This window comes from Myotis daubentonii, chromosome 3, assembly GCF_963259705.1.
Source record: "Myotis daubentonii chromosome 3, mMyoDau2.1, whole genome shotgun sequence".
NCBI classification, from domain to species: domain Eukaryota; kingdom Metazoa; phylum Chordata; class Mammalia; order Chiroptera; family Vespertilionidae; genus Myotis; species Myotis daubentonii.
In genome coordinates this window covers 219,613,868-219,638,677 of record NC_081842.1, presented here as the reverse complement: position 1 = coordinate 219,638,677, position 24,810 = coordinate 219,613,868, and the positions used below count along the sequence as shown (strand labels likewise).

Genomic DNA, 24,810 nt, shown 5'->3' with positions numbered 1-24,810 from the left:
TCCACCTGGAACCGAGGCGCTGACCCTGTCGCTTCCGCATCTCCTTGGCCCCATGGCACCAGTGCCCTCCCACCTGATAGGGGCGCTGGTCTGGGGAGAGCCCAAACTGGGCACATGACAGGCCCAACAGCCCTCGAGCCTCGCCCACCGACTGGGAAACAGCAAGGTCCATCCTGCTCCCCTGGGCCACTGCCTGTCCACCTGCCTGCCACCCACCGGGGGACACGGCCAGGGGTGATGCTCCAAATGGTCAGACCACGCGGCTGGCTGTTTTGGACTCCTCCACCTTCCCTTGCCCACAGGGGTCCCCAGCCTCTGACGGAGCAGCCACAGGAGCCTGATAGAAAAGAGCTTCAATGAGATCAGAGGCGGCAGCACAGACACCACGAGATCGGGCGCTGCGGGCTGGGCGCAGCAACAAGCAGGACAGACTACGAATCCTCTAACGTCCAAATATCCTGAGTAGAGAGAATTGTGTTTATTCAGCCACAGAAAATGCATATATAGGAAACCTCTATTTAGGAGCTGGTGGCCTGCACTCAGCATCGCAGATAAAAATATACGACTTTCAACACAGATCTAAATACCTTCACATTTTAAAAATCAATTCTCTACACAAGTTTTAGGCTGACAGAATTCAAGTTCTGAGTTCTCATATATAGCTTTAACTTGTATTAAACACATGTTTATTTACAACGTGGGTAGAGAATAGGGGCTATTAAGGCCATTTTCTCATTGTGAAATACTGTAAAATATGTACATAAGTACAACCTAATATAGGCAAAGGTCCTAAAAGTCATTTTGTTGGTTTCACGTAATTGAGTGTCGGTATGGGAGCGAAGACAGCCTGTCATTAGCACCGATCCACACCGCCGGCATGTGCGCCATCTCCTCTGCAGCCTGTGCCGCAGGGCTGCGGCCGAGACGGGCCCTGCACCAGGACCGGTGGGCACCTCACCCAGGCCAACCTGAAGGGCACAGTGCCATCCTCTCGGTTCCATCTCCAAATTCATCACCAGGTCCAGAATCAGCCACCATTTACAAGGAGAGTTGAGCCACAGTCAGCCACGCCGAGGGTGGAAGGGCAGCTCTCGGGCCCCAGGCCTCACCTCCGATGCCTGCTGTGTCCGGGGTGGTCCCGCTCGTAGCGGTGGCCTGTTCGCTCGTAAGACCTTGAACGCTCCCGTCGCTGATCTCTGTAGTAATGACTTTTCTTCTTGTACTTTCCAGAATTATCTGCCCGCTCCCGTGAGCGGCTTCGCGAGCGGGAAGAGCTCCGGCTCCGAGACTTGTGTGGCTTCTGGGCGGGGTACTTGCAGTCCTTGGACTTGCGATAGCTCCTCACCTTGGAGCCTTTGTAGGGAGCGCCTCGGTGCGCTTGTCTCGGGGGCGAGTCACTCCGGCTCCGCGAACGGCTTTGGGACTTGGACCCCCCAGTAGTCGAGCCGCTATCGCTTTTCCTGTGAAGAACAGCAGCACCAAGCAATGACCAAGTACCCCGAACACCTCACCTCCGCACCCTGGGAAGAACACCCACCCGCCAGATGCAGGCCCCTCAGACACACACCTCCTCTTAGGAGAAGCGGATCGCGATGGGGACCTCGAGTAGCTCTGCTCACGGCTCCCGCTCCGACTCTGACTGCCGCGCCCCTTCGGCAACCTGGGAATAGGGAGCAGCAGTTATAGACCTGCGCTCCGCCAACCCCCACGGCCACTGGGGCACCCAGGTGCTCACCCGTTCACCGGGCTGTCCGCCTTGGCTTTCCTCACACCCTCTGGTTTCCTCTTGGTGGTCTTCACGGAGAGTGGGGACGCCTTGTTCCCTTTCCCTTCTGTGGGAGATTCCGCTAGAACCAAGTACAAGAAGTTAAGACCTGACGTTCAGAAAACCATTGTTACAAAACAGGTTAGCAGAGCAATGTGACGCCACCTCGATGGAACGCATGGAGACACACGCGAACGGTAACTTCCTGCTCCCAGCCCGGGACCCAGGACCTGAACGTGCACTGGAGAGGCAGAAGGGCTGCCTGTCGGGCGCAGCTCCCCACGGGGACTGGGAAAGCTGACGTGCTAACGCTGGGGCCTGACGACATAGTGCAGGGCTCCCGATCTCTACACCTGGGTCGGCTGGGTAAACAAAAACGTGTTGGACAGCCGTCCGCAGCCCTTGCGATGACAGTAAACCGAGGAGAGCCAATCCCTTGAGGAGTCCTGTCTCATCTCCACGGTCACCAAGTGCCCGTGGCAGACCGGTGCCTGAGGGGCTCAGACACGTCTGCAGGAAGGAGGGTCGCCCTGTAGGAAGCAGACTCACCGGGCTTCGGGGCAGGCGAGAACCCTGAGGTGCTGTCCAGGGCAGGGGTGCTGCCGGGCAGCAGGCCCCTGGCTTGCGCCTTTGCCTCGTCCATGGCGTGCTTCCTCTTTTCCACCTCACTTTCCAGGTGTGTCAGGTCAACCTGGAAGAGCCAAGATCCATCCGTTCAGAAACAGGTGCTCCTAGTCACACACAAACATGTATGTTACACGAAAAAAACACACACAGAACCACCTTTTTCCGAGCGTAAAGCTGCAGGGTCTTTAAGCAGATTTCTTGAATCTCTTCTTCAGTTGCTCCAAACAAAAGAAACCAATGGGGACGATTGGGCAGAGGAATCTGAAAACAAATGCTACCGGTTAGGTTATGCCTGTCCTCACGCCAACAAGGTGCTCAGCGCAGTCCAGCCACCCTGCTGGTCACCACGAGCACAACCTGACCCGACAGCTCAGTGTTCTGGAGGCCGGAGAAAGGGCCGGGGGCGCAGCACTGACCTCCAGAGTCCGGGCTGCCAGGTAAATGCAGGCACAGGCGATGCTCTCGGGCTGGAACCTCACAAACACGTCTGTGCGAAGGCTGTCGTTCATGTAATTCCTGAAACCAAGTGTAGGAAGAACTGCAACACCCGGCAACCCAGGACACCCACCGGCCTTATCTAGGGAGGTCACTGCTCCTCTAAGGAGCCTGCTGCTAGGACCCGAGACACAGTCCTGTGGCTTGAGTTCAGGGAAAAAACGTTCTAACTGCTTTCTCTGAACACAGGACAGTTAGATGGGGAAATTGTTGGCAAAAAATTTTTTAAGCTGGCTGAATGTCAATCGGTGTTGCTATGAAAGAGAACCAACTTTAACTTTACTTTTCCCTCTCAACTTTGGCCTGCTCTCATGCAAAGCACAATGCCTCAGAGAGAAAACAGGGGTGAGAAAGTACTTGGTTAAAGCAATCTAAGCGCCCAGAATCCGTAGTGCAGAGAAACATGCAAACTCAATGGACTGCCGAGCACGGAGCCACCAGGCTTCTCCGAGACCAGCCGTCCTCTTGCGTTCCTCTTCCTTCAAGAGGTGTCCACAGCCTGGCCCTCCTCCTTCCACGAGGGAGTCCGCTCGGAAAGGGAGCGTGGCCCTGGGAGCATGGGAACAGCATGCCAGGAGGGCTCAGTGCCCGAGGGCAGTCCTCTTCTCAGGCTTATCCAAGAACCATTTCCAAACTGTCCCATTTCAACAAGGAGTCTTAAAGTGAATATTCATAAAATCAGACAAGAGCATCAAAATACTACAGTTTCACCATAATCAGTACATTTAAAAACTTTATCATAGAAAACAGAGAAATACAAAAATAACTTGCATTTTTAAAAGGTAACATTTTAAAATTGGCTACATTTAACATTTTCTTACATATGTATTTTCTAAGATTTAACAGAGCAAAATCTGACCTCATATGAAACTTTATAATATTGCACACACAAGGATTAATTCCATGAGAAAACAGTTGAACAGTCATACAGTCACTCCTCCCAACATACCCCAATAGGACAAGCCTGAGTCAAGCTGCACCCACAGGCGAGCCAAATCCTGCTGTGATTTGCCTGATCTTCCCCCCAGCCCCCGGCCCCACCCCCACCCCCACCCCCACCCGGGTATCGTTGCTCCCAAGCCCTGGAGAAGGCGACAGACAAATCCACTCCAAGGTTTCTCAAGCTCTGCACGTGCCGACGGGCAGCACCAGGAGGTGACCGAGAACAAGGGTGAGGGCACCGAGACCCGGGAACAGAGCATTGCAAATGAACAGTTCAAACATTTTATACACATAACCATCGGGAAGTGTTCTGGTCTTAATAAAACATTTTCAATACTCAAATAGTGATGATAATATTAACCTATTAACTTTTAAGTCCTAAAAACAAAACAAATCCCTCAAACATATACTTAAGCTGATTGCTACATTTGAAATGTTACAATATAAAGTGCCCGTGGGGTCATCTAAAGATGCATTACCTTTACGCAGCTGCTGAAAAGGGCAGCCCTAGAACCTGCAGAAATGATGCCATAATCCCATACTCAAGTCCCAGTTCCCATCAGCCAATTCTTACCGCTTTCCATAGATTTTTCTCAAAGACAGGTATTGCATCTTTAGGGCACAGGTAGGTACAGCAATTTTAAAGGGACAAAATTCAAGTCAAGACAGTTATCAAGTCTAATCAATACAATTACCAAAGCACGACAGAGGGTTAACAAGAAGCGCAACCATCAGAACCACAGCAGCGTCGGCCAGCGCTAGACTATCGTGAGCATACCACCATCTAGGCCAGCCTTCGGCGGAGCCTGCCCGGGAGTGGCTGAGGACGGCCGCTGTCCCTGCACCGAAGCGCTTGGGCAGCAGCGGAGAGGTCTTAGTCACTTACCCTCAGAGGCTCCCCTTTGATTGAAAGAGTACAGAAAAGAAAAGTCAAAACAGGTTCTCTTGGACACAGCACAGCACCAGACAATTCAGGCAGCAAAATATGACCCTTATAGACTTAACTCCGTGGGAAAAACGCACAGAACTCCCAGCACTACCCTGTGACTTCAGGCTTCATTTCTAACATATGCATTAAAACCAGTCCCCCGATTGTATACCAACTTCACACCCCTTCTCCCACAGGACTCTTTAGTGGAGACAGCTGGGAGCAACTGCACAGGAGATCAGGACTAAGACTCCGCCCGCACCCCTGGCAAAGATCGCGATCTCCAGCCCCCACAGGAAGCCTGCCGACTGCGCTCGGGGGTCAGGGGCAGGTGTGGGCCACCTTACCGTTACACCAGTGCCTGATATTTGGGAGGCTGGTTGGAATTTACATGGCAGGAACACTGGGCACTCAGACAACTCCAGCCCACAGCCACGTCATGGGACCGACTACCCACTGCCCAAGTGCCTTAAATCCACATATGCCTGCCGGCCCCCTGGTCTCATAAAACAAGGAAAATCAACTCACCATGAGGTCTGGACCAGGTGTTGGTTACGCTCACACTCCAACACCTGAAGGTACATAACGATTATCTGGAAGATACGGGTCAGGCAGTTATAACCAAGAACCTTGGAATCCAGATCTCAGATCTTGAGGGCGCCCATGCAGCAAGGAAGTCTCATGCTAGATCCCAGGGTGGCTCCTGGTCACGCCCCGTGGACAGCTCAGCTGGAGGGCTTTTTGCTGACATCTCCCTGCCTCTGCACCAGGCAGCAAGAAAGCATAAAGCCCAACCTGCACCCACAGGGCAGGCCTTGCTTTTCACACGTGACACCAGCCTGCCCTCAACAGCTCTGTGCCCCATCACCAACTTACACAAAACACGGTGAGAAAATACTTCCAGCAAATGGAGAAAAGCTCGTACATCTGTGGCAATTGACTGAGATTTTGAATGAATGCCAGAAAGTCAAGTAAAAAAGAGTATGGGAAAGCCCACCAATAAAAAGGGGTGAAAAGATGCAAACAGCAGTATTTTTTAAACAAGCTTTGGGCCCTGGCTGCTGTGGCTCAGTGGATAGAGCGGCGGCCTGCAGAATGAAGGTCCCGGGTTCAATTCATGTCAAGGGCACAGGCCCGGGTTGCAGGCTCAATCCCCAGTAGGGGGCGTGCAGGAGGCAGCTGATCAATGATTCTCATCATTGATATTTCTATCTCTCCTCTCTCCCTTAATCTCTGAAAGCAATAAAAACATATTTTTAAAATAGGTTAACTTTTAAAAATAAATAAATAAAACAAGCTTTGGGCCCTGGCTGGGTAGCTCAGTTGGTTAGAGCATTGTCCCAATACCCAAAGGCAGGGGTTTCAGGGCACCCACAAACAGCAACCAAGGAATGCGTAAGTAAGTGGAGCAACAGGTCCACTCTCTCCCCCTCTCCCTCTAAAATCAATGTCAAAATAAACAACAAAACAAAGAAGGAACCAGAATATCCTACAGTAGCCACGCTCCTCAGCTAACACTCCCCGCAAAACGGCTGCTATAAGAGGAGACGAAGCCATGACTAAAGCAACTTCAGAAAATTAGCTGTTGAGACCTGGCCAGGCGGCTCAGTGGTGGGAGGTTGTCCTCCATACCAAAAGGCTGCAGGTTCCTGATCGCCAGCTGGGGCACATACGGGAGGCAAGCAGTCAATATTTCTCTCTCTCTCTCTCTCACTAAAATCTTTTTTTTGTTAAATATATATTTTATCGATTTTTCACAGAGAGGAAGGGAGAGGGCTAGAGAGCCAGAATCATCGATGAGAGAGAAACATCGATCAGCTGCCTCCTGCAGTCCCCACTGGGGATGTGCCTGCAACCAAGGTACACGCCCCTGACCGGAATCGAACCCGGGACGTCTCGGTCCGCAGGCCGATGCTCTGTCCCCTTAGCCAAACTGGTCAGGGCAAAATCTTTTTTTTTTTTTTTTTTTTTTTTGCAAAAACGTATCAAGTGAGGACTAAAAAGCAATTGTTGAAAAAGAAAAAGGTGAACGGACAGGTGCCATTTTTACAACTTCATCACTATTCCTGGAAGACCAAACACAAAAGGCCACTCCCAAAGCTCTGAGAAACACCTACTGAGGTGAGCAGGTAACACGAGAGGCTGACGGTAAGGAGCACTTTCAGATGACGGACAGAACGGAGAGCCCAGCAGGGACACATCCACTCGTCCCCGAGTTCCGGTCTCGGGGGGAAAGGAGCAGTGACCCCGCGGCCCCGGGGCCCAGACCCACCTTGTGCGGGTGCTTCACGTGGACGCAGAAGCCCAGCTCCTTGAGGACCCGTCTCTCTGCCTTTATGATCTGGTTCTTCAGGTTAACATACTCTTGATCCAGCAGGAGCGGCGCCGGTTTCCTACAGGCACCGCACAGCGGGGAGTGTGTCAAACAAAGCGAGGCTTTCAAATCCTTTGCCCCCCCCCCCCCCCCCCCCGCAGTGAGAATCTACTATCAACACCCAGAACAGACGCGGCAAGTTCACGACCTTCGACCTGGTCATCCTACAGCTCCAGCGCTAACCCCCTCAGCAGCCTCCCGTCCCCACAGCGCGGCCAGCGGCTCAGGCCTCCCGCACCAGGGCCCATGCTCTCCGGCTGCAGGGACAGGGGCTGTGATGAGGATGAACAGCCAAAGGAAGCACCACCTTGATTACTGTTGCTGTTTAAATACATTTTATCGATTGCAGAGAGAGGAAGGGAGACAGAGCGGCAGACACATCGGTGACGAGGACTGGCTGCCGCCTGCACGCTCCCTACTGGGGTGGAGCCCACAGCCCAGGCAAGTGCCCGATGGGGATGGAGCCGTGACCTCCTGATCCACAGGCCCAGGCTCACCCACTGAGCCACAGGCTGAAGCACAACCTTTAGAAGCCGGGCTGGTTCCCTAAGGACTTCCATCAGCTTCAGGAAACCGGGAACCCCACCCAGCAACCTGGAGGCCCAGTGCCCTCCGCACCTGCTCCCTAAACACATCCGGCAGCTGTGGGGACCCCAGGGCACGGGACGCCTTCTGGCCACGCGTCTAAAAACCGCACACCCTGGCCCTAGCCAGCTTGGCTGAGTGGATAGAGCATCGGCCTGCAGACCAAGGGTCCCGGGTTCGATCCCCGTCAAGGGCGGGACCTCAGGTGCATCCCTGGCCCAGGGCATGCGGGAGGCAACCATCAATGTGTCTCTCGCTCGCTCGCTCTCTTCCCCTCTTTAAAGACCAAGGGGAGCCACCCTCGGGTGGGGACCAACAGCAAACACCCCCGCCCTGGGTTCTGCTTCAGGAACGTGTCCCTTACAACCGCGAGGCGGCGGCGGGCAGGGCAGGTGCGACTCACTTCTTCTCCCGCAGCTGCCGGAGGCGGTGGAAGACGTTCATGACATCCCGGATCCGCCGCGGGGCCTCCTCGATCTTGGAGGCCAGGTGCACGCAGGCCATCGACACGTGCTGAACGGCAACAGCAGGTGTTTGCTCCAGAGCCCGGCCTCCAGCGGCTCCAGGGCGGGGAGAGCCCCGAGCGGGCGCCCCAGGAAGAGGCCCCGCGGTCGGGGCGAGGGGCTTCCCGACCCCCCAGGGCGGCGCTGCCCGGTTCCCAGGAGCCACCCGGCGGGACCCAGCCTGGTCCCCCCACACGGTTCAGGGGGGCCGGGCGAACGCCTACCTCCATGGAATGCTTCACAAAGGACTTGGTGTAGAAGAAGCGCTGGAACAGCACCTGCCCCGTCGCCATGGCCACCTGGAAGACACAACGGGTGCCGTCGCCTGAAACGCGCACGATCCCAGATCCGCAGGGCCCGGGCGGAGCAGAAAAACACACGTTCAACACGTCCACGGGCCCGCGCGTCGGCTGCCTCGCCTCCCTCAGCGCCTGCCCCGAGCCGGTGGCGGTGGCGCTGGGCCCGGCCCGCAGCGGCGACAGGACCAGGGTCGGGGGTGGGCACGGGCCCGGCCCCTCCGCCAACAAAGGCCCGGCCGCCTCCCCGCGCCGGCGCGGCGGTTACCTCGGGCCAGGCTCGCGGCGGCGCCTCACCTGCGGCAGGCGGAGCAGGATGCCGGCCGCCTGGATGAGCTCGCAGCCCACGACGCGGAGGTCCGTCTCCGTGCCGGTGTCGAGCCCACTCGACATGGATGGCGTGAAGCGGAGCTTGTCGTCGGGCAGGAGACAATTCTCCAAGGTGATGAGCACCCCGGAGTACAGCCGGTCCCCGATCAGCACGCCCTGCGACCCGGGGCCTGGGCCCGCCGAGCCCGGGGTCCCGGCCGCCGCTGCTGCAGGGGCCGCTGGACCCTGGGCCCCGGCCACGGCCGTCGCAGCCGCTGTCGCCGCCGCCGCCGCCGCCATTTTGTGCCGCCGACTCTTCTTCGGGCCTCTGCCCGGCAGGGCGGCTCCTCGCGACGTTTACGTCCGCGACCGCCCAGCCCTGCCGCGTGTCATTGGCTGGGCCTTCGGGCGGCCCGGCGACCCTTTGCCACTATTGGCTAGGAGACCTGGCCGTCAGCGTCGTGCCCGAAGCCGGAACCCGGCGCGGGCGGAGGGTGGGGGCCTGCTCCTTACCCAGGGGGCCCCGCGGTGCCCGGAAGAGGCTGCGGTCTGGGCCTTAACCCGGAAGCACTCGCTGCAGGTTCCGCCCTGGGCCTTCCCGGCGGAACTGCCTCTTCCTCACCAACTCGGGAGGTCGGGAGCCCGCGCTGCAGCCCGAAGGCTTCTTGGGGGCCCGGTTGTTCCCGAAGGGGTTTGCGGGCACCGGAAGGTATTGGATGAGGGCCCTGGCCGCGGTCGGTGTGGCTCGGCGGGACGACACCACCAGGGCACGCGCCGGGGTCCGCGGCTGCTCTTCCGCTGTGGGCTGCGATCCCGAGCCCGGGGGGTGTTTGAGGGTGTCAACATTTAGGTCAGAAAGGTTGACCTAGACCGCGCGCGGGAGGGGCTCTCGCACCCCTATCGCCGGGAGGACCCAGCCCCACGGTGGTGACGGGCCCCTGCCCTTAACTTCCTCTTCCGCTCTCGACTGTACTGCGCCCATTTTCCTCCGGACGGAAACCTCCACTTGGCCGGCCTTGACGACGCATTTCGGGTTGCAATCTCCCACTCCCCTCCTCACGTCCGGTATATTTGGGGCTCATCCGGGACCCAGAGAAAACCCTTGTCCCCGTAGCTCCAGGTCGGGTGAGCGGGCAGGTGCGGCGCCCAGAGGGCCAGCGAAGCTCCGTTTTCCTCCTCGGCTCGGAGCTAAAGGGAAGGTTCTCCCGACCCGACTTCCGGCCTTTGTGTTGTGAAGCTTTCTGGGTTTTGTTCTTAGAGGGCTCTTGTGTTCTGTTTGCCTGAGTTAACACGTGGCGGCTGGCGTTGTCACTACTCTCCAGTTCTCGGTGAGCCCAGGGTTTGGGGTGCAAATAATAGGTCACCAGAGTTCTTGCCCTCAGAATGGAGCCAAAGACAACAGAACAGAATTGACTTCACGGGGAAGAGGGTGTAGCTGGAAACACTGAACTCCATGTTTCTCCAAAGCCCATGGCACCCCAAGGAAAGGCATCGTAGGCAGGGGCTGTGGTAAAGGCCTGGACTTCATCCTACCAGCAGTGGAAGCTCTGCGGACTGAAGGGTACCGGGTTTGATTCTGGCCAAGGGCATGTACCTGGGTTGCGGGCACATCCCCAGTAGGGGGTGTGCAGGAGCCAGCTGATTGAGGTTTCTCTCTCATCGATGTTTCTAACTCTCTGTCCCTCTCCCTTTGTAAGAAATCAATAAAATATATATATTTTAAATTATATTTATACTAGAGGCCTGGTGCAAAAAAATCCATGCATGGGGGGAGGGTGTCTCTCAGCCCGGCTTGCCCGCTCTCACAGTCCGGGAGCTGTTGGGGGGATGTCCTACTGACGGCTTAGGCCCGCTCCCCATGGGATAAAGGCAGCTCCTCCACAGCAGTGCTTTGTGCTCACACCACACCAAATCCCATCACCCCACTGCTGCTGCTGCCACTACTGGCTGCAGCAGCTGCAAGACCTGAGCCCCGCCCTCACAGCGGCTGGGCCTCACAGCCGCTGTGGCTTTGTCTGGATGGACTTCCAGATGGACGCCCAGAAGACATCTGCCCTAATTAGCATATTGTGCTTTTATTAGTATAGATTAAAAAAAGGTAAATATCAAAAAAAAGGCCCTAGCCGGTTTGGCTCAGTGGTTAGAGCATCAGCCTGCGGACTCAAGGGTCCCAGGTTCGATTCCGGTCAAGGGCATGTACCTTGGTTGCGGGCACATCCCCAGTAGGGGGTGTGCAGGAGGCAGCTGATTGATGTTTCCCATCGATGTTTCTAACTCTCTATCCCTCTCCCTTCCTCTCTGTAAAAAATCAAAATATATTTAAAAAAAAAGAGTGCCGAAACCAGTTTGGATCAGCAGATAGAGCATCGGCCTGTGGACTGAAAGGTCCCAGGTTCAATTCTGGTCAAGGGCATGTGCCTGGGTTGCAGGCACATCCCCAGTAGATGTGCAGGAGGCGTCTGATCGATGTTTCTAACTCTCTATCTCTCTCCCTTCCTCTCTGTAAAAAATCAATAAAATTTATTAAAAAAAAAAAAAAGTGAAGACAGCCCTGCCATTTTAGTTCAGTGGTTAGAGCATCAGCCCATAGACCAAAGGGTCAAGGGTTTGATTCTCAGTTGCAGGTTCAATCCCTGCCTCTGTCGGAGCGAGGAGCCAACCGATCCATGGAAAATATATGTCACTTCTTGGATGAGGATTTAAAAAAAAAGTGGGGGGAAAATGCAGGAGTGACCAGCAAGCAGTGAATGCTGCTTTGGGCCGGCAGAGCCCTGGAGGGGAGTGAGGGAAGGGGAGTGCATGGTCCTCTGGGGTCCAGGGCTGACAGTATCATTGGATAGGGTTCCAGACGATGGCTTCGATGAGAGCATTGGGGTCAATGCAAACAGGCCAGAGGTGGAGACCAGAGTGGGCTGAGGCAGAACATGCCCCAGAAGTGGAGTGGTCTCAGTACAGAGCGGCTGAGGCTGAGCCTGGAGCCAGCTCCCCAGAAGGCGAAGGCCTGGCCCTGAGCAGGCGGGAGCACACCCTACATCTCCCATAGGATGGTGTACGGGATGATGGGGGAGCGGGCCAGGGCTGGCACAGCTGCTGTGAAGTATCAGTGGGGTGAGCACGCTGAGAACTTATTCCTGGGCTTGCCTCTGGACTCAAGTGGCGTATTTGGGGGAGAGGTCTTCCCAGGTGATCACCCATCCTTGGGGGCTAAGGTGAGTGGGGCCAGAAGAGCCCCCTTGCCTGCTGCCCCTCCTGGCCTGGGGAACAAGGGAGACAGCAGGAAACAGGCTGGCACAGGGTCCGTGCTGGGAAGGCAGGAAGGAAGGATAGAGGGCGAAGGCAAGCATAGGTAGTCAGCGGGCTGGGGCCTGTGTGCTGGATGGGCACCAGGGTCAGACTTCAGAGTCCTGGTGCAAACACCTCACTTTCAGGAGAGGATCCAAGGTTCCCAGAGGCAGGCAGATGCTTAACTGACCCCTCACCCTGGCAGCCTCTCCCACCACATGGAGGGAGAGCACAGAGGTGCCTGCTTGATGCCAGAGGACACAGTCAAAACGCTGACCAGCACACAAGCTTTATTGACACAATCTACAAGCGGCCGCTGGTCTGTCCCAAGGAGGACAGACAGGCCTTTCCTTGACTGAAATGTCAGGTAACACAACTGCAGTCAAACCTAACACGTTCCTGGCCGAGGATTCTCGCCCGTTTTCACGACGGTCATGGGGAACGCTTTTCCTACGACGCCGCTGCAGAGGCTGCTGCAGAAGGCCCCTCAGTGGTACTGTACCACTCTGGAAAATATGCCTTCAGGCTCCTTCCCGTCACCTAAGGCGGCGGCAAATCCTTCCTCTCGCCTCCTTTTGGCCAAAGCAGCCAAGGATTTAAAAGTCTTTGGTTCGTAGATGGCCAGATCGGCCAGCATTTTCCTGTTGAGCTCCACCTGGCACTGTGAAGAGAAGCAGAGCCGGTTTCAGCATCAGAAATGCGTTTCTCTGCAGCAGAAGAGCGTGTGCTGAGCTCCTAGTCCCAGCGAGTGAGCTGGATCCACTCCTAGGAGCGTGTCCTGCTCGGCTGCAGGGCAGGCTCTGCCTTCAAAGGACACTGTGTTTGGGGAGGCGAGAGAGGGGGAGGAGGAGAGGGAGGGGGAGAGGGAAATTCCTCCAAGCAGGACACTGGAGGACGAATGTGGACAAGGAAGGGAGAGCTTCCCTGCAGGAGGTGATGGAGAGGAGGCTGGCATCCAGTCCTGACGCCAGAAAACCAAGGATCCTGTTTAGGGTCAGTGATCATCACCCAGACAGGCGACGACTGTGGGCCTGGGGTCAGCCCTGACGTCAGTTCAGAAGAGGAAATGACAACTCCCATTTACAAACGATGAAATGACACAAAGAGAGGAAGCAGGGGCCCACACTGGCATTCCCAATTCCCACCGGACAGCCAAACCAAGTCGCCGGTCAAGTCAACCTGCAGGCGACTTCAGAAAACTGAGCCCCGGCTGGTGTGGCTTAGTTGGCTGGGCATCGTCCTGTGCCGTGCACCGAAAGGTTGCCAGTCTGATTCCTGGTCCCTTCACAGCCCTAAGTGGTGGGCTGGATCCCCAGTAGGGGGCAGGCAGAGGGCTGCCAATCAATGGTCCACTTTCACATGTAGGCCTCTCTCTCCCTCTCCCTCTCTGTCTTTCTCACAAATCAATAAGCGGGGGTGGGGGGAGGGGGCGAGTGTGGTTCCATGCACCAAAAGGTTGCCAGTTTGATTCCTGGTCAGGGCATGTGCCTGGGTGGTGGGCTCAATCCTCAGTAGGGGACGTGCAGAAGGCTGCCAATCAATGATTCTCATCATTGATGTTTCTATCTATCTCTCCCTCTCCCTTCCTCTCTGAAATCAATACTATTTTTTTTTAATAGAAAAAATACCCTCAGGTGAGGATTAACCAAAGTAAAGTAATAAAAAGCTTTAAAAAAAGTACCAAAGACAGAAACTGGTACAAGATAGAAGCACAACACCCAACCCCTCAGAAAATAGCATAAACACCAAACAGAACAATTACCAAGGTTTTGTGACACTTTACCCCCTTCAAGACACTTTCCCTCCAGACAGTACTAGTGGCCTGCGGGATCAGGCTGAAACCGGCTCTCCGACATCCCCCCCCCCCCCGCCAGGGTTCCCAAATTATGAGGTGACACAGGCCAGGCCGAGGGGCCCCCCGGTACACGACGGGAGCCAGGGAGGGACAGGGGAGGACGGCCAGCCAGGGCGTGTCCAGCCCGCCTCGCCCAGTCCCAATTAGCTGGACGCCAGCAGCAAGCTAACCCACCGGTTGGAGCGTCTGCCCCCTGGAGGTCAGTGCTCGTCATAGCAAGCGGTTGAACAGCCTTAGCATATCATTAGCATGTTACACTTTGGTGACTGGACGACTGGACACTTAGCATATTAAGCTTTTATTATACAGGATGAGTTTCAACTCTCTCTGCTGCCTCATCAGAGCAAAACACTGCGAAATTAAACTTTAAAGTTAAAGCCAAGTGTTTCTGCCCTTTTTCCTGGATGGAGAAATAGGTATTTGTGTCTGGCCTATTTCCAATTCTACCACCAGCAGGACGAGGGCAAAGCTAACATGGGGAGTCCCTGAACCGACAGGACTCCACCCAGATAACGAACCAGCGTTCAGGTGCTAATACTGCGCTGCCGGGCTGTGGGGTCACGCCAGCTGGACCGGTTTCCGCAGACATTCCCCATCGCAACAGGACCACGTCCTCAACCATACCTTAATTAAATTGCCAACGAACGCTGGGTAATGCAGGCCGTGCTCCTGGGAGGCAGCTGTGATTCGATTAATCCAGAGCTGAAATAAGAAAACATTGAGATGCTTAAGAACCAACTGTAGCCCTAGTTGGTGTGGCTCAGTGGATAGAGCGTTGGCCTGCAGACTGAAGGGCCCCGGGTTTGATTCCAGTGAAGGGCAAGTACCTAGGTCGCAGATGTTTCTGTCTCCCTGCACCCCCCCCCCCTGAAAATCAACGGAAAAACATCCGAGGGTGAGAATTAACAACAAAAAATAACTAATTGTACGTTGCGCCGCACCTCCCAGCAGAGGTTCTGCACGAACTGCTGCTGTAACAGTGCACGGGGGGCAGTGTCCCCGTTCAGGCACACAGGCTGCAGCACCACCAGCAGCGATCTAAGCTGGTGCTCTTCCCCCAACGCCAGCTTCTGTCTCAGCCAGCAGGGAAGGGGTGCAGCGGGGTTGATTCAAACCCACGCTCAGGCACCGAGAACACAGCTGAATGAAGCTAGCAGTCCGGGCTCAGAGTATGGGCGCGACCCAGGGAGAACAGGTGGAGGGCAGAGCAGGGCCGCAGGGAAGGAGGGCCGGGCTGGCAAGGAGCTGCAGGGTGCCCCAGGGCAGGTGGTGGAAGCTGGGGGGGGGGGGGGGGGGGAGCCAGTGAGGAAACGCTCCTGAGTGGATCTGTGCCGTCAAACGGAAGGGGAGGCTCTCTCAGGCCACCCCTTTACTCCAGGGGTCCTCAAACCACGGCCCGCGGGCCACACGCAAATACAAAGGTTGTATTTGTTCCCGTTTTGTTTTTTTACTTCAAAATAAGATATGTGCCGTGTGCAGAGGAATTTGCTCATAGTTTTTTTTAAAACTATAGTCCGGCCCTCCAACGGTCTGAGGGACAGTGAGCTGGCCCCTGTTTAAAAAGTGTGAGGCCCCCTGCTTTAGCCGGTGTGAAGGCGCGGGCCCTTTCTTCCCAGCTCAGTGGTGCCCAAGTCTGTGCAGCAGAACTGCCCCGGGCTTGTTAGGACGGACGGACGGCCGGACGGGCCACCTCCAGTGCTGCTGCTGCAGGTGCACGCGGCGCCTGAGGCCCGACGCTTCCACCAAGTTCCCACCGGACGCTGCCGCTGTACGGGAGGGAGGGCGGGGGCGGAGGGAGCAGGGGCCGGGCCACAGGGACCCCGTCGGCTGGGTTCGCCTTCCTAACGAGTGGGGTGGGACGGGAAGGCCCGCGGGCTTCAGGTGGAGGGGAGCTGAGAAGCGGACACAGGGGGCGGGTTGGGCGGAGCGGGGACCCTGGCCACCGGGTCCCGCGGGGTTTGGGGTGAGAGGCGTGAGAACGAGAGAAACAACGGCCTGGAGAACGGTGCTGAGGTTTCCGCCTCAGCGGCAGGGGGACGGGGTCTGGCCGCAGCCGCCGTCGGTCCCGCGGGAGGGGAGGGCGGGGGCCAGGCCCTCTGCCCGCGGGGACACGGCGCCCGAGCCGCGATGGACGCCGGGCCCCCGGCTCACCGTCCTCAGGATGCCCCTCTTCCGTCTCCGGGCTTTCGTGCATTTCACAAACGCTCTGATCACTGCCCGGACGGCCAGCCGGTAGCAGCGGTTCTTCCTCCCCCGGAAGTGCTGGGTCAAAAAAACGGGAGAGGAGGGTTACCGGCGGGGTCCGCGGGCTCCCGGGCGCGCTGGGGCGCGGGGCGGGCGCGGCCAACTCACCCGCGCGTGCTTCAGCACCTCCTGCACCCGCCAGTAGCGGTCGGTGACGCGGCTCCGCAGCCAGAGCTGCGTGGTGAGGAAGACCATGGTGCCCAGCAGGCGTCCCCGCTGAAAGACGCCCGCGCCGCGCTGCCGAGTGCTTCCGGGTCAGCGGCCCGCCGGACACTTCCGGGGCACCGTGCATGCTCCCCGGCCCTACCGCCGCCCCGCATTCGTGCGCATGCTCGGTGCGGCGGGCCCCCGGTGCGCGCGCAGCCTCCTGGGGTCTCCCTCCCCTTCCTCCCCCGCGACTGGGTGTGGGCGTGGACTCCCGCGGTGGGGGCCGTGGAGAAGCAAGAGTCTACCAGCGGTTCTCAACCTGTGGGTCGCGACCCCTTTGGCGGTGGAATGACCCTTTCTCAGGGGTCGCCTAAGACCATCCTGCATATCAGATATTTACATGAGGATTCATAACAGGAGCAACATGACAGTTATGAAGTAGCAACGAAGATAATTTTATGGTTGGGTCACAACATGAGGAACTATATTTAAAGGGCCAGAAGGTTGAGAACCACTATATTAGACCATCCGCCACGAGCGGGGCTGCCGTGTGCCCTGCGGAGGTTGAAGGGCCGGTGCAGGCCCAGGAGCCCCGGCCACGGGCGGGAATCTGCAGGGCACCAAGGCCACGTGTTGTTTGGTTTCGTCCCATGAATACCCAGAACGGGTGGGTCCAGGGACATCCACCCACGGGGACGGGGCGTGCACAGGGAGTGGCAGCCAGGGACAGGGTTTCCTTTGGAGTGATGACACGTTCTGCCACTGGGTAGTGGGGGTGGGTGCATAAACTGTGAAAGTCCTAAATGCCACAACATTGGACCCTTTGAAATGCTTAAACTGGTAAACTTTGCGTTCTGAGTATTTTACCAGAAAAAATAGGGGGCAAAAGAGTAAGTGCAATCTAATCTAACAAAAGAGAAACATGCAAATTGACTGCACCTCCAATATGCCCCAAGCCATGCCCACCAGCCAATCAGAGCGGCCATATGCAAATTAACCCAACCAAGATGGTGACAGGTAGCCATGGAGCTGGAGCAAGGAGGAGGCTTGGTTGCCCCGGTGATGGAGGAAGCCAAGCTTCCCGCCTGCCCTGGCCTGCTGTGGACTCAGCTCAAGGCAACAAAGTTTCAATTATAGAAGACAAATAAATCCCAGATACCTGCTTCCACCCAGCCTCCACTGGGAGCTTGGATAGCTGGGGGTTGAGGCCAGCCTGCAAACAGCCATCAGCTCCTCACCCAGGCTGGCCACAACCTCATGGAGTGAGGGACCCCTCTGGGGGGCTTGGCCAGCCTGCAAATGGCCCTCAGCCCCTCACCCAGGCTGGCCAGGCGCCCCAGTGGGGACCCCAACCCTGAAGGGGCTGTGGCCAGTGTGCAAACAGCCATCAGCCCTTCACCCAGGCTGGCCAGGTACCCTAGTGGGACCCCCACCCTGATCTGGGACACCCTTCAGGGCAAAACAGCTGGCCCCCACCCATGCACCAGGCCTGTAATAATCCTACATAATAAAAGGGTAATATGCAAATTGACCCTAACAGCAGAACGACTGGAAATGACTGATCACTATGACACACATTGACCACCAGGAGGCAGATGCTCGATGCAGGAGCTGCCCCCTGGTGGTCAGTGCACTCCCACAGGGGGAGCTCTGCTCTGCCACAAGCCAGGCTGACGGCTGCCAGTACAGCGGTGATGGTGAGAGCCTCTCCTGCCTCTTCAGCAGCGCTAAGGATGTCCGACTGCAGCTTAGGCCTGCTCCCCGCTGGCAAGTAGACATCCCCTGAGGGCTCCCGGGCTGCCAGAGGGATGTCTGACTGCCAGCTTAGGCCTGATCTCCTGGGGAGCGGACCTAAGCCAGCAGGTGGTTATCCCCCGAGGGGTCCCAGACTGCGAGAGGGCACAGGCCAGGCTGAAGGACTGCCCCCAAATGCACAAATTTTTGTGCACTGGGTCTCTAGTTTCTTTATAATGTTTTCATTGGATGTAATTTTAAATTCTAGGAAAGTTGCAACACTACCTGAAGGAATTCTATAATACATTCTCCCCAAATGCACCAACTGCTTACATTTTGCTCCATTTCTTTCCTTTTTAAAAAATATTTTTTTATCGATTTCAGAGAGGAAGGGAGACGGGGAGAGAGAGAGAGAGAAACATCAATGATGAAAATCATTGATTAGTTGAACCTGAAATCTGGGCATGTGCCCTAATTGGGAATTGAACTGGCGACTTCTTGGTTCCTGGATTGAAGCTCAACTGCTTTGAATAAAGGCAATGACTTTTATTAGAGTACAGGGGTGGACAGTCGGAGACAGCTGTCTGTTTCAACTGTTTGGGGTGGGGGGTGGGGTTTCATTTATGGAGATGGCTGAGTGGCAACAGGGAGAGATTTTTATTACTTACACTAGAGGCCCAGTGCATGAAATTCATGCACGGGGGTAGGGGGGCTGTGTCCCTCAGTCCAGTTTGCACCCTCTCCAATTTGGGACCCCTTGAGGGATGTCCAACTGACCGTTTAGGCCCGATCCCAGCAAACAGGCAGTCGGACTTCCCTCTTACAATCCAGGACTGCTGGCTCCCAACCACTCCCCTGCCTGCTTGCTTGATTGCCCCTAACCGCTTCTGCCTGCCAGCCTGATTACCCCCTAACTACTCCCCTACCAGCCTGATGGACGCCCAACTGTTCCCCTGCTGGCCCGATTGCCTCCAACTGCCCTCCCTTGCAGGCCTGGTCCCCCCCAACTGCCCTCCCTTGCAGGCCTGGTCGCCCCCAACTGCCCTCCCTTGCAGGCTTGGTCCCCCCCAACTGCCCTCCCTTGCAGGCCTGGTCGCCCCCAACTGCCCTCCCTTGCAGGCTTGGTCCCCCCCAACTGCCCTCACTTGCAGGCCTGGTCCCCCCCAACTGCCCTCCCCTGGAGTCCTGGGTCCCCCCAACTGTCCTCCCCTACAGGCCTGGTTGCCCCCAACTGCCCTCCTCTGCCGGCCCGGTCACCCCTAACTGCCCTCCCCTGCTGGCCATCTTGTGGCGGCTATCTTTGACCACATGGGGGCAGCCATTTTGTGTTGTAGTGATGGTCAATTTGCACATTACTCTTTTATTAGATAGGATGTCCTGAGTGGAGGGGACATGCCAGGGCCCATTGCACCACAGGGAGACCAGTATCAGTGAGGAGGCAGGAGTGGGGAAGGGGGGCTTCAGGCTAGAGCCTTTACTGGGGCTCCAGCAGGAAAGGCAACACAGGGGAGGGAAACCTCTTGGGACTGGCTTGTTGGATCATCCCTGGGGGCCTTGCTGCATAGGGGCCACCTCTAGCTGTCTGGTGCCTGGCCCAGGTGACCTGGGGTGGGGAATATTAGTGGGTGTGTGGGCTCTGGATCGCAGGGGAGCTGTAAACCACTGTGGCCAGGGGTTCAGCCCTGACATGAATGGATGCAAATCCACAAATGCCAAATCAAAGATAGCACAGTAAGAGCACCCCCAGAGACAGAGAGAGCTGAGGGTGACACCCCCACCGTGGGCAGACAAAGGGCAGGCCATCAGGCTGTGGTCAAATCTATGGCCATGAGTCAGTGTCTCTACCAGAGAACGTGGAGAAGGCTGGGACTGCGGAGGCGATGCGCCCCCGGGAGTCAGTGGGGCAGTCCCAGGTCAGGCCAGAGCCACTGTCTGCTTCTGTTCCAGGAACTGCTGTCTGTCCTCCCCTCCACCCAGGCAGGTCTCAGCTCAGAAGAGGGGGTCCTGGCACACTCCCACGGCTGTGGGAGCCAGGAGCCTCCCATCCTGGGCTGTACGGCTCAGGCCCCCCGAGCTGTGTGCCCCTGGCAGTCATTCTTGTTTTTTTAATCTACTTTTATTGATTTCAGAGAGGAGAGGAGAGGGAGAGGGATAGAAATATCAGTGATGAGAGAGAATCACTGATCGGCTGCCTCCTGCACACCCCACACTGGGGATCAAGCCCCCAAGCCCGGGCATGTGCCCTGACCGGGAATCGAACCGGGTCCTCCTGGTTCTTGGTCGATGCTGAACCACTGAGCCACACCAGCCGGACCTAGCAGTCATTCTGCTCTCTGCAAAGGAGAGGTGGTGCCTGGGACACGCCCTCCTCGGCGACTTGGTCCTGGGTCACCTCGCCCCACTGCGTTCTCAGGGCAGGGCTGGCCCCTCGGCTCAGCAAAAGCTCCGCGGCGGGGCCGTGGCCACGCTCCACAGCGAGGTGCAGGGGTGTTGCGTGGAGCCAGCCAGCAGCGTTGACCTGTGCGCCCCTGTCCAGGAGATGGCTGGCGACTTCCACATGGCCGCTCCGAGCTGCGTGGTGCAGGGGTGTGAGGCCCAGTGCGTCTCGAGCATCCACCTCCGCTCCCCGGGCTGCCAGCAGCTGGACGGCAGGCAGGAGCCCGCCAGCGGCAGCCCGGTGGAGTGCAGAGCGTCCGTGCCTGTCCCTGAGGCTGGGATCCGCCCCGTGGTCAAGCAGTGTCTCCATATCCTGGAAGAGGAGGGAGGACAAGGCAGGGGCCGCCCTGCCATTTGCCTGGCCCCACCTCACCTGGCCCGGGTCGCCTCACGGCCTCTTTCCTGGCCCTGCTTCCCAGCTGGTAAGTGTGCCAGCCCCTGTAGGTGCCCGGAGGGCTCTGCTTGGGGACTAACACGTGTCCCCCTCACTGTCCTTAGATACCATTCGCCACCTGGCCCAGCGCCATGGGTCCGTGGGTGAACAGTGACCTATGAACCAGGAGGTCAGGGTTCAATGCCTGGGTTGAGGGCTCGATCCCCAGTGGGGGGCGTGCAGGAGGCAGGCCATCAGTGATTCTCTCTCATCATTGATGTTTCTATCTCTCCCTCCCTTCTTCTCTGAAATCAATAAAATATATACATATACTTTTTTTTTAAATCCTCACCCGAGGATATGTTGCCATTAATTTTTAGAGAGAGTGGAAGACAGGGGGAAAGACAGAAACATCGATGCATCGATTGGTTGCCTCCTGCACGAGCCCTGACCAGGGACCAGGCCCGGGGGGGAGCCTGCAACCAAGGTACCTGCTCTTGATCGGAATCGAACCCAGGACCCTATGGTCCACAGGCCCACGCTCTATCCACTGAGCCACACCGGCCGGGGCCATAAAAACGTGTTTAGAATAAAGTTGGGGCGCCCGGCCAGGGTCCTCCCCAGTCCTCCCTGAGGTGGTCACAAACCAGAAGCAAACTCCAGGCTGCACTCAGACCCCAGACCCTCCGGGCTCCTCCCCCATCCTCGGCCCTGAAGCCTCCCCCTGCCCCAGGCGTCCACTCCCTCCGCGACCCCCCGCACCCGGGGCGCATGGAACAGCCAGCCCCTGGGGCGAAGGCCGCTTCCCCACACCGCCCGGCCCTGTCCATCGCGGGTGAGGCCGGCACGTACCTGCCCGCGGCCCAAACCCGCAGCGATGCTCAGCGCGGTGGCCCCCGCGCCGTCCCGGGCGTCCACGTGCGCGCCCGCCGCCAGGAGCAGGCGCAGCGCCTCCGCCCGCCGGGCCGCGGCCGCCACGAGCAGGGCGCCGTCCAGGCCCGCGCCGCGCGAGGCCAGCAGCTCCAGCACCGGCAGCCGCCCGCCCGCAGCCGCCCACTGCGCCGCCGTCCAGCCGCGCGCGTCCGCCGCCTCGGCGCCCGGGCCCGGCGCGCCCAGCAGGAACCCGGCCAGCAGCGTGCGGCCCCGCGCGGCCGCCTCGTGCAGCGGCGTGAGCCCGGCCCCCGAACGCGCCGCCGCCGGGGCCCCGCGCCGCAGCAGCAGCTCCGCCACCCGCGAGCGCCCGCGCCAGGCGGCCTCGTGCAGCGGCGTGCGCCCCGCAAGGTCGGCGGCCCCCACCTGCGCCCCGCGCTGCAGCAGGAGCCGCACCAGGGGCGCGTGGCCGCGCAGCACCGCCAGATGCAGCGGGGTCCTCCCCGCGCTGTCCCTGTGGGCGTGGGGGCTGCGTGGGCGAGCGTGGGGCGGCCGGGGAGCAAGACCCCGTCCTGCCCAGCCCGGTGGGGGGGCCCTGCCCTCCCACCCAGGTCAGGGAAGGGACCCACGAGGGAACCCCCTACATCCTGGCCAGATGCCCGCACCCCTCCCTGCGCTCCGGGGGCTCACCTCTCCTCCACGCTGGCCCCCTGCCGCAGCAGCTGGGTTGCGAGGCCTAAGTGACCCCTCCACGCAGCCTGCAGCAGGCGCCCCCGGGCCTGCGGGACACCGGGCCCCTCTGCCCCTGTTCCCAGGGCCTCCTCTGAGCCCAGCTCTATCCACCTGAGTTCCTGCTCAGCTCTTGCCTCTGGGAGGTCCTGCTGCCCAGGCTCTGAGCGCCCAGGACTCACCTGGGAAGGAAAGGAATCCTGTGTGGACGCTGGAGGCTGAGCCAGTCCCAGCCCACCTGTCCCCAGGCCAGCGTGCCCCCCCCCCTTATCTTCTCCCCGGGGAACCAGGCCACCAGCTAGGCTTGGCTCTCAGTTACCCCCGGAGGGAGCTTGTCCAGGGACTCGGGGGGCCTCTCCATGCGGGTCCTGGCCCAGCCACAGCGTGGGGAGTGGGCCCCTCAAGAAACTCCTCCTGAAGGTGTGAAGGTGGGGTGTGGGCTCTGGAGGGCTGGAGGCTAGAGCTGCAGTTGCTGTGGGGGGGGGGGGGAAGAGGGGGGAGCTGCCTCCTGCTGCCTCTGGGCCCGGTGAAGGGCCACTCTCCACACTGTTTATCCAGAAACTTAAGGAGAGGTCCTGCCTGGTGGCCACAGCCCCCCCCCCAAAACCCTCCTCCACTGCCAACTGCCGGTGCCCCCCCACCCCCCCGCCCCGACCCAGACAAAGGCCAGGCAAGCAGGAGCATGCCCGTGGACTGAGCTCCTCCAAGGAGCACAGCCTCTGATGTGCCAGGACTTGCCTCCCCCCCCCCCCCCCCCCCCCGCAGGTACCCACATGCCTTCCCCTGGGCCCCTCCCTCAGGCCCTGCCCCTCACCCCCTCCTGTGCTGCTGAGCAAGACCACCCACCTCTGGGCTGGAGCTTTGCCTCCTGCCTGATTCCAGGAGGTGGACAGGACAAAGTGGGACCCTTCAAAGCCAGGCGACCTGGGTGAGGGCATCTGGGGTAGGAATCGCCTGGAGATGTGGAGGCAGGCAGGTCAGTGGAGGCTGTGACGGCAGACTGCTGGGCAGGAGAGGGAGGGAGCCAGGCTATGGGAGCATTTAAAAAAAAAAAAAAAATATATATATATATATATATATATATATATATACACACATTTTTAAACTATATTTTTATTGCTTTCAGAGAGGAAAGGAGAGAGAGAGAAACATCAATTATGAGAGAGAGTCATGGATCGGCTGCCTCCTGCACGCCCCACACTGGGGACTGAGCCCTGAACCTGGGCATGTGCCCTGACCAGAAATCGAACCGTGACCTCCTGGTTCAGAGGTCGACACTCAATCACTGAGCCACATGGGCCGGGCAAGGGAGCATTTTTATGACAGGGGACTAGAAGCATCTGGAACTGGTGCTGCAGGAAGGGGCCTGAGTGAGGCCAGCAGGATGGGTCCCTTTGATTCTGGTGCCCTAGGGCAGAGCGGGCCGGTGGGGGCTGGCCCTGCCTTCCCATCCAGGGAAGGCCACCTATGCAAGGTCCTGACGGAGAAGGAAGTGCTCCAGCTGCCTCTGTGACTGTCCACCAGGAGGCAGCACAGCTTTGGGGCTGTTGCTCCCACCCCGGCCCCCACCCTCAGGCTCCCAGGGCTGAGGTGTCATGTGGGCCCTGTCCTGCCCCCCAACCCCCAAGAGGAGCAACAGAGTCTTGCCCCTCCCCCACCTCCCTAGAGAGCAGCCCTTGCAGGTACCGGGTCCCCAGGGTGGGTCTCCAGCCACACGGCCCCTCCCCCATGATCCCTAGTCACTCTGCTCAGATGTCACCTCCCCAGAGGGGCCCGCCAGCCTCACCCCGGATCTGACCCTGTTTTATTTTCTTCTGAGCACTTATCACTCCATGAAAGAATCTTTTATTTTAAACTAGAGGCCCGGTGCATGAAATTCGTGCACAGGTAGGGTCCCTAGGCCTGGCCAGCGATCAGGGAGAGGGATAGAGAGTTAGAAACATCGATGAAAGAGAAACATCGATCAGCTGCCTCCTGCACACCCCCTACTGGGGATGTGCCCACAACCAAGGTACATGCCCTTGACTGAAATCAAACCTAGGACCCTTGAGTCCGCAGGCCGACGCTCTATCCACTCAGCCAAACCAGTTAGGGCAAAAAAAAAAAAAGTATTTTTTAAAAAAAGAACGGGCCAGCCCTGACTGGTTTGGCTCAGTGGATAGAGCGTCGGCCTGCGGACTGAGGGGTCTGGGGTTCGGTTCCGGTCAGGGGCATGCACCTTGGTTGCGGGCACATCCCCAGTGTGTGCGTGGGGGGGGGGGGTATTTTTAAAAAAGAAAGAATGAGCCAGATCATGGGCCACACCAGGGGGAGGGA

At 58.2% G+C, this 24,810-nt stretch overlaps 3 protein-coding genes across 8 annotated transcripts; all 3 read right to left on the bottom strand.

Moving 5' to 3' along the window:
* Positions 1-456: 456 nt before the first annotated feature.
* CCNL2 (cyclin L2) lies at positions 457-10,011 on the bottom strand. 5 transcript variants are annotated; one of them, XM_059691571.1, is made up of 11 exons: positions 8,813-9,488; positions 8,444-8,518; positions 8,120-8,229; positions 7,030-7,150; positions 5,286-5,350; positions 2,809-2,908; positions 2,549-2,653; positions 2,315-2,456; positions 1,736-1,847; positions 1,568-1,660; positions 457-1,460 (listed from the first exon to the last, which is right to left on the bottom strand). In XM_059691571.1, the coding sequence occupies exons 1-11, from the start codon at positions 9,122-9,124 to the stop codon at positions 1,106-1,108; spliced, it is 1,590 nt and encodes a 529-aa protein (XP_059547554.1). In that variant the 5' UTR covers positions 9,125-9,488; the 3' UTR covers positions 457-1,105. The 5 variants fall into 5 exon arrangements, with proteins under 5 accessions (XP_059547554.1, XP_059547555.1, XP_059547556.1 ...); XM_059691572.1 differs by lacking the exon at positions 8,813-9,488 and adding an exon at positions 8,784-8,802; XM_059691573.1 differs by lacking the exons at positions 5,286-5,350; positions 7,030-7,150; positions 8,120-8,229; positions 8,444-8,518; positions 8,813-9,488 and adding exons at positions 3,245-3,543; positions 4,309-5,265.
* Positions 10,012-12,368: 2,357 nt separating this feature from the next.
* MRPL20 (mitochondrial ribosomal protein L20) lies at positions 12,369-16,468 on the bottom strand. Of its 2 annotated transcripts, XM_059691561.1 has the most exons (4): positions 16,314-16,468; positions 16,113-16,223; positions 14,586-14,663; positions 12,369-12,767 (listed from the first exon to the last, which is right to left on the bottom strand). In XM_059691561.1, exons 1-4 carry the CDS (start codon positions 16,398-16,400, stop codon positions 12,594-12,596), a joined length of 450 nt encoding a protein of 149 aa, XP_059547544.1. In that variant the 5' UTR covers positions 16,401-16,468; the 3' UTR covers positions 12,369-12,593. The 2 variants fall into 2 exon arrangements, with proteins under 2 accessions (XP_059547544.1, XP_059547545.1); XM_059691562.1 differs by lacking the exon at positions 14,586-14,663.
* Positions 16,469-20,009: 3,541 nt separating this feature from the next.
* Positions 20,010-22,971, bottom strand: ANKRD65 (ankyrin repeat domain 65). The gene is made up of 4 exons (XM_059691560.1): positions 22,814-22,971; positions 22,456-22,676; positions 21,748-22,279; positions 20,010-20,835 (listed from the first exon to the last, which is right to left on the bottom strand). Exons 1-4 carry the CDS (start codon positions 22,853-22,855, stop codon positions 20,401-20,403), a joined length of 1,230 nt encoding a protein of 409 aa, XP_059547543.1. The 5' UTR covers positions 22,856-22,971; the 3' UTR covers positions 20,010-20,400.
* Between the last annotated feature and the right edge of the window lie 1,839 nt (positions 22,972-24,810).

What these genes read in the sequence shown, in the direction of transcription:
- CCNL2 (XM_059691571.1), bottom strand. Translation starts at nt 9,124, where the DNA reads ATGGCGGCGGCGGCGGCGGCGACAGCGGCTGCGACGGCCGTGGCCGGG. An exon ending in TCCTGCTCCGCCTGCCGCAG is followed by an intron (nt 8,519 to 8,812) that starts GTGAGGCGCCGC and finishes TGTGTCTTCCAG; the next exon opens with GTGGCCATGGCGACGGGGCA. An exon ending in ACGTGAAGCACCCGCACAAG is followed by an intron (nt 5,351 to 7,029) that starts GTGGGTCTGGGC and finishes CGTATCTTCCAG; the next exon opens with ATAATCGTTATGTACCTTCA.
- MRPL20 (XM_059691561.1), bottom strand. Translation starts at nt 16,400, where the DNA reads ATGGTCTTCCTCACCACGCAGCTCTGGCTGCGGAGCCGCGTCACCGAC. An exon ending in AGGTGCTGAAGCACGCGCGG is followed by an intron (nt 16,224 to 16,313) that starts GTGAGTTGGCCG and finishes TTTTTGACCCAG; the next exon opens with CACTTCCGGGGGAGGAAGAA. An exon ending in TCGTTGGCAATTTAATTAAG is followed by an intron (nt 12,768 to 14,585) that starts GTATGGTTGAGG and finishes TTCTCTTCACAG; the next exon opens with TGCCAGGTGGAGCTCAACAG.
- ANKRD65 (XM_059691560.1), bottom strand. Translation starts at nt 22,855, where the DNA reads ATGGAGAGGCCCCCCGAGTCCCTGGACAAGCTCCCTCCGGGG. An exon ending in TGGACAAGCTCCCTCCGGGG is followed by an intron (nt 22,677 to 22,813) that starts GTAACTGAGAGC and finishes TTTCCTTCCCAG; the next exon opens with GTGAGTCCTGGGCGCTCAGA. An exon ending in GGGGCCAGCGTGGAGGAGAG is followed by an intron (nt 22,280 to 22,455) that starts GTGAGCCCCCGG and finishes CCACGCCCACAG; the next exon opens with GGACAGCGCGGGGAGGACCC.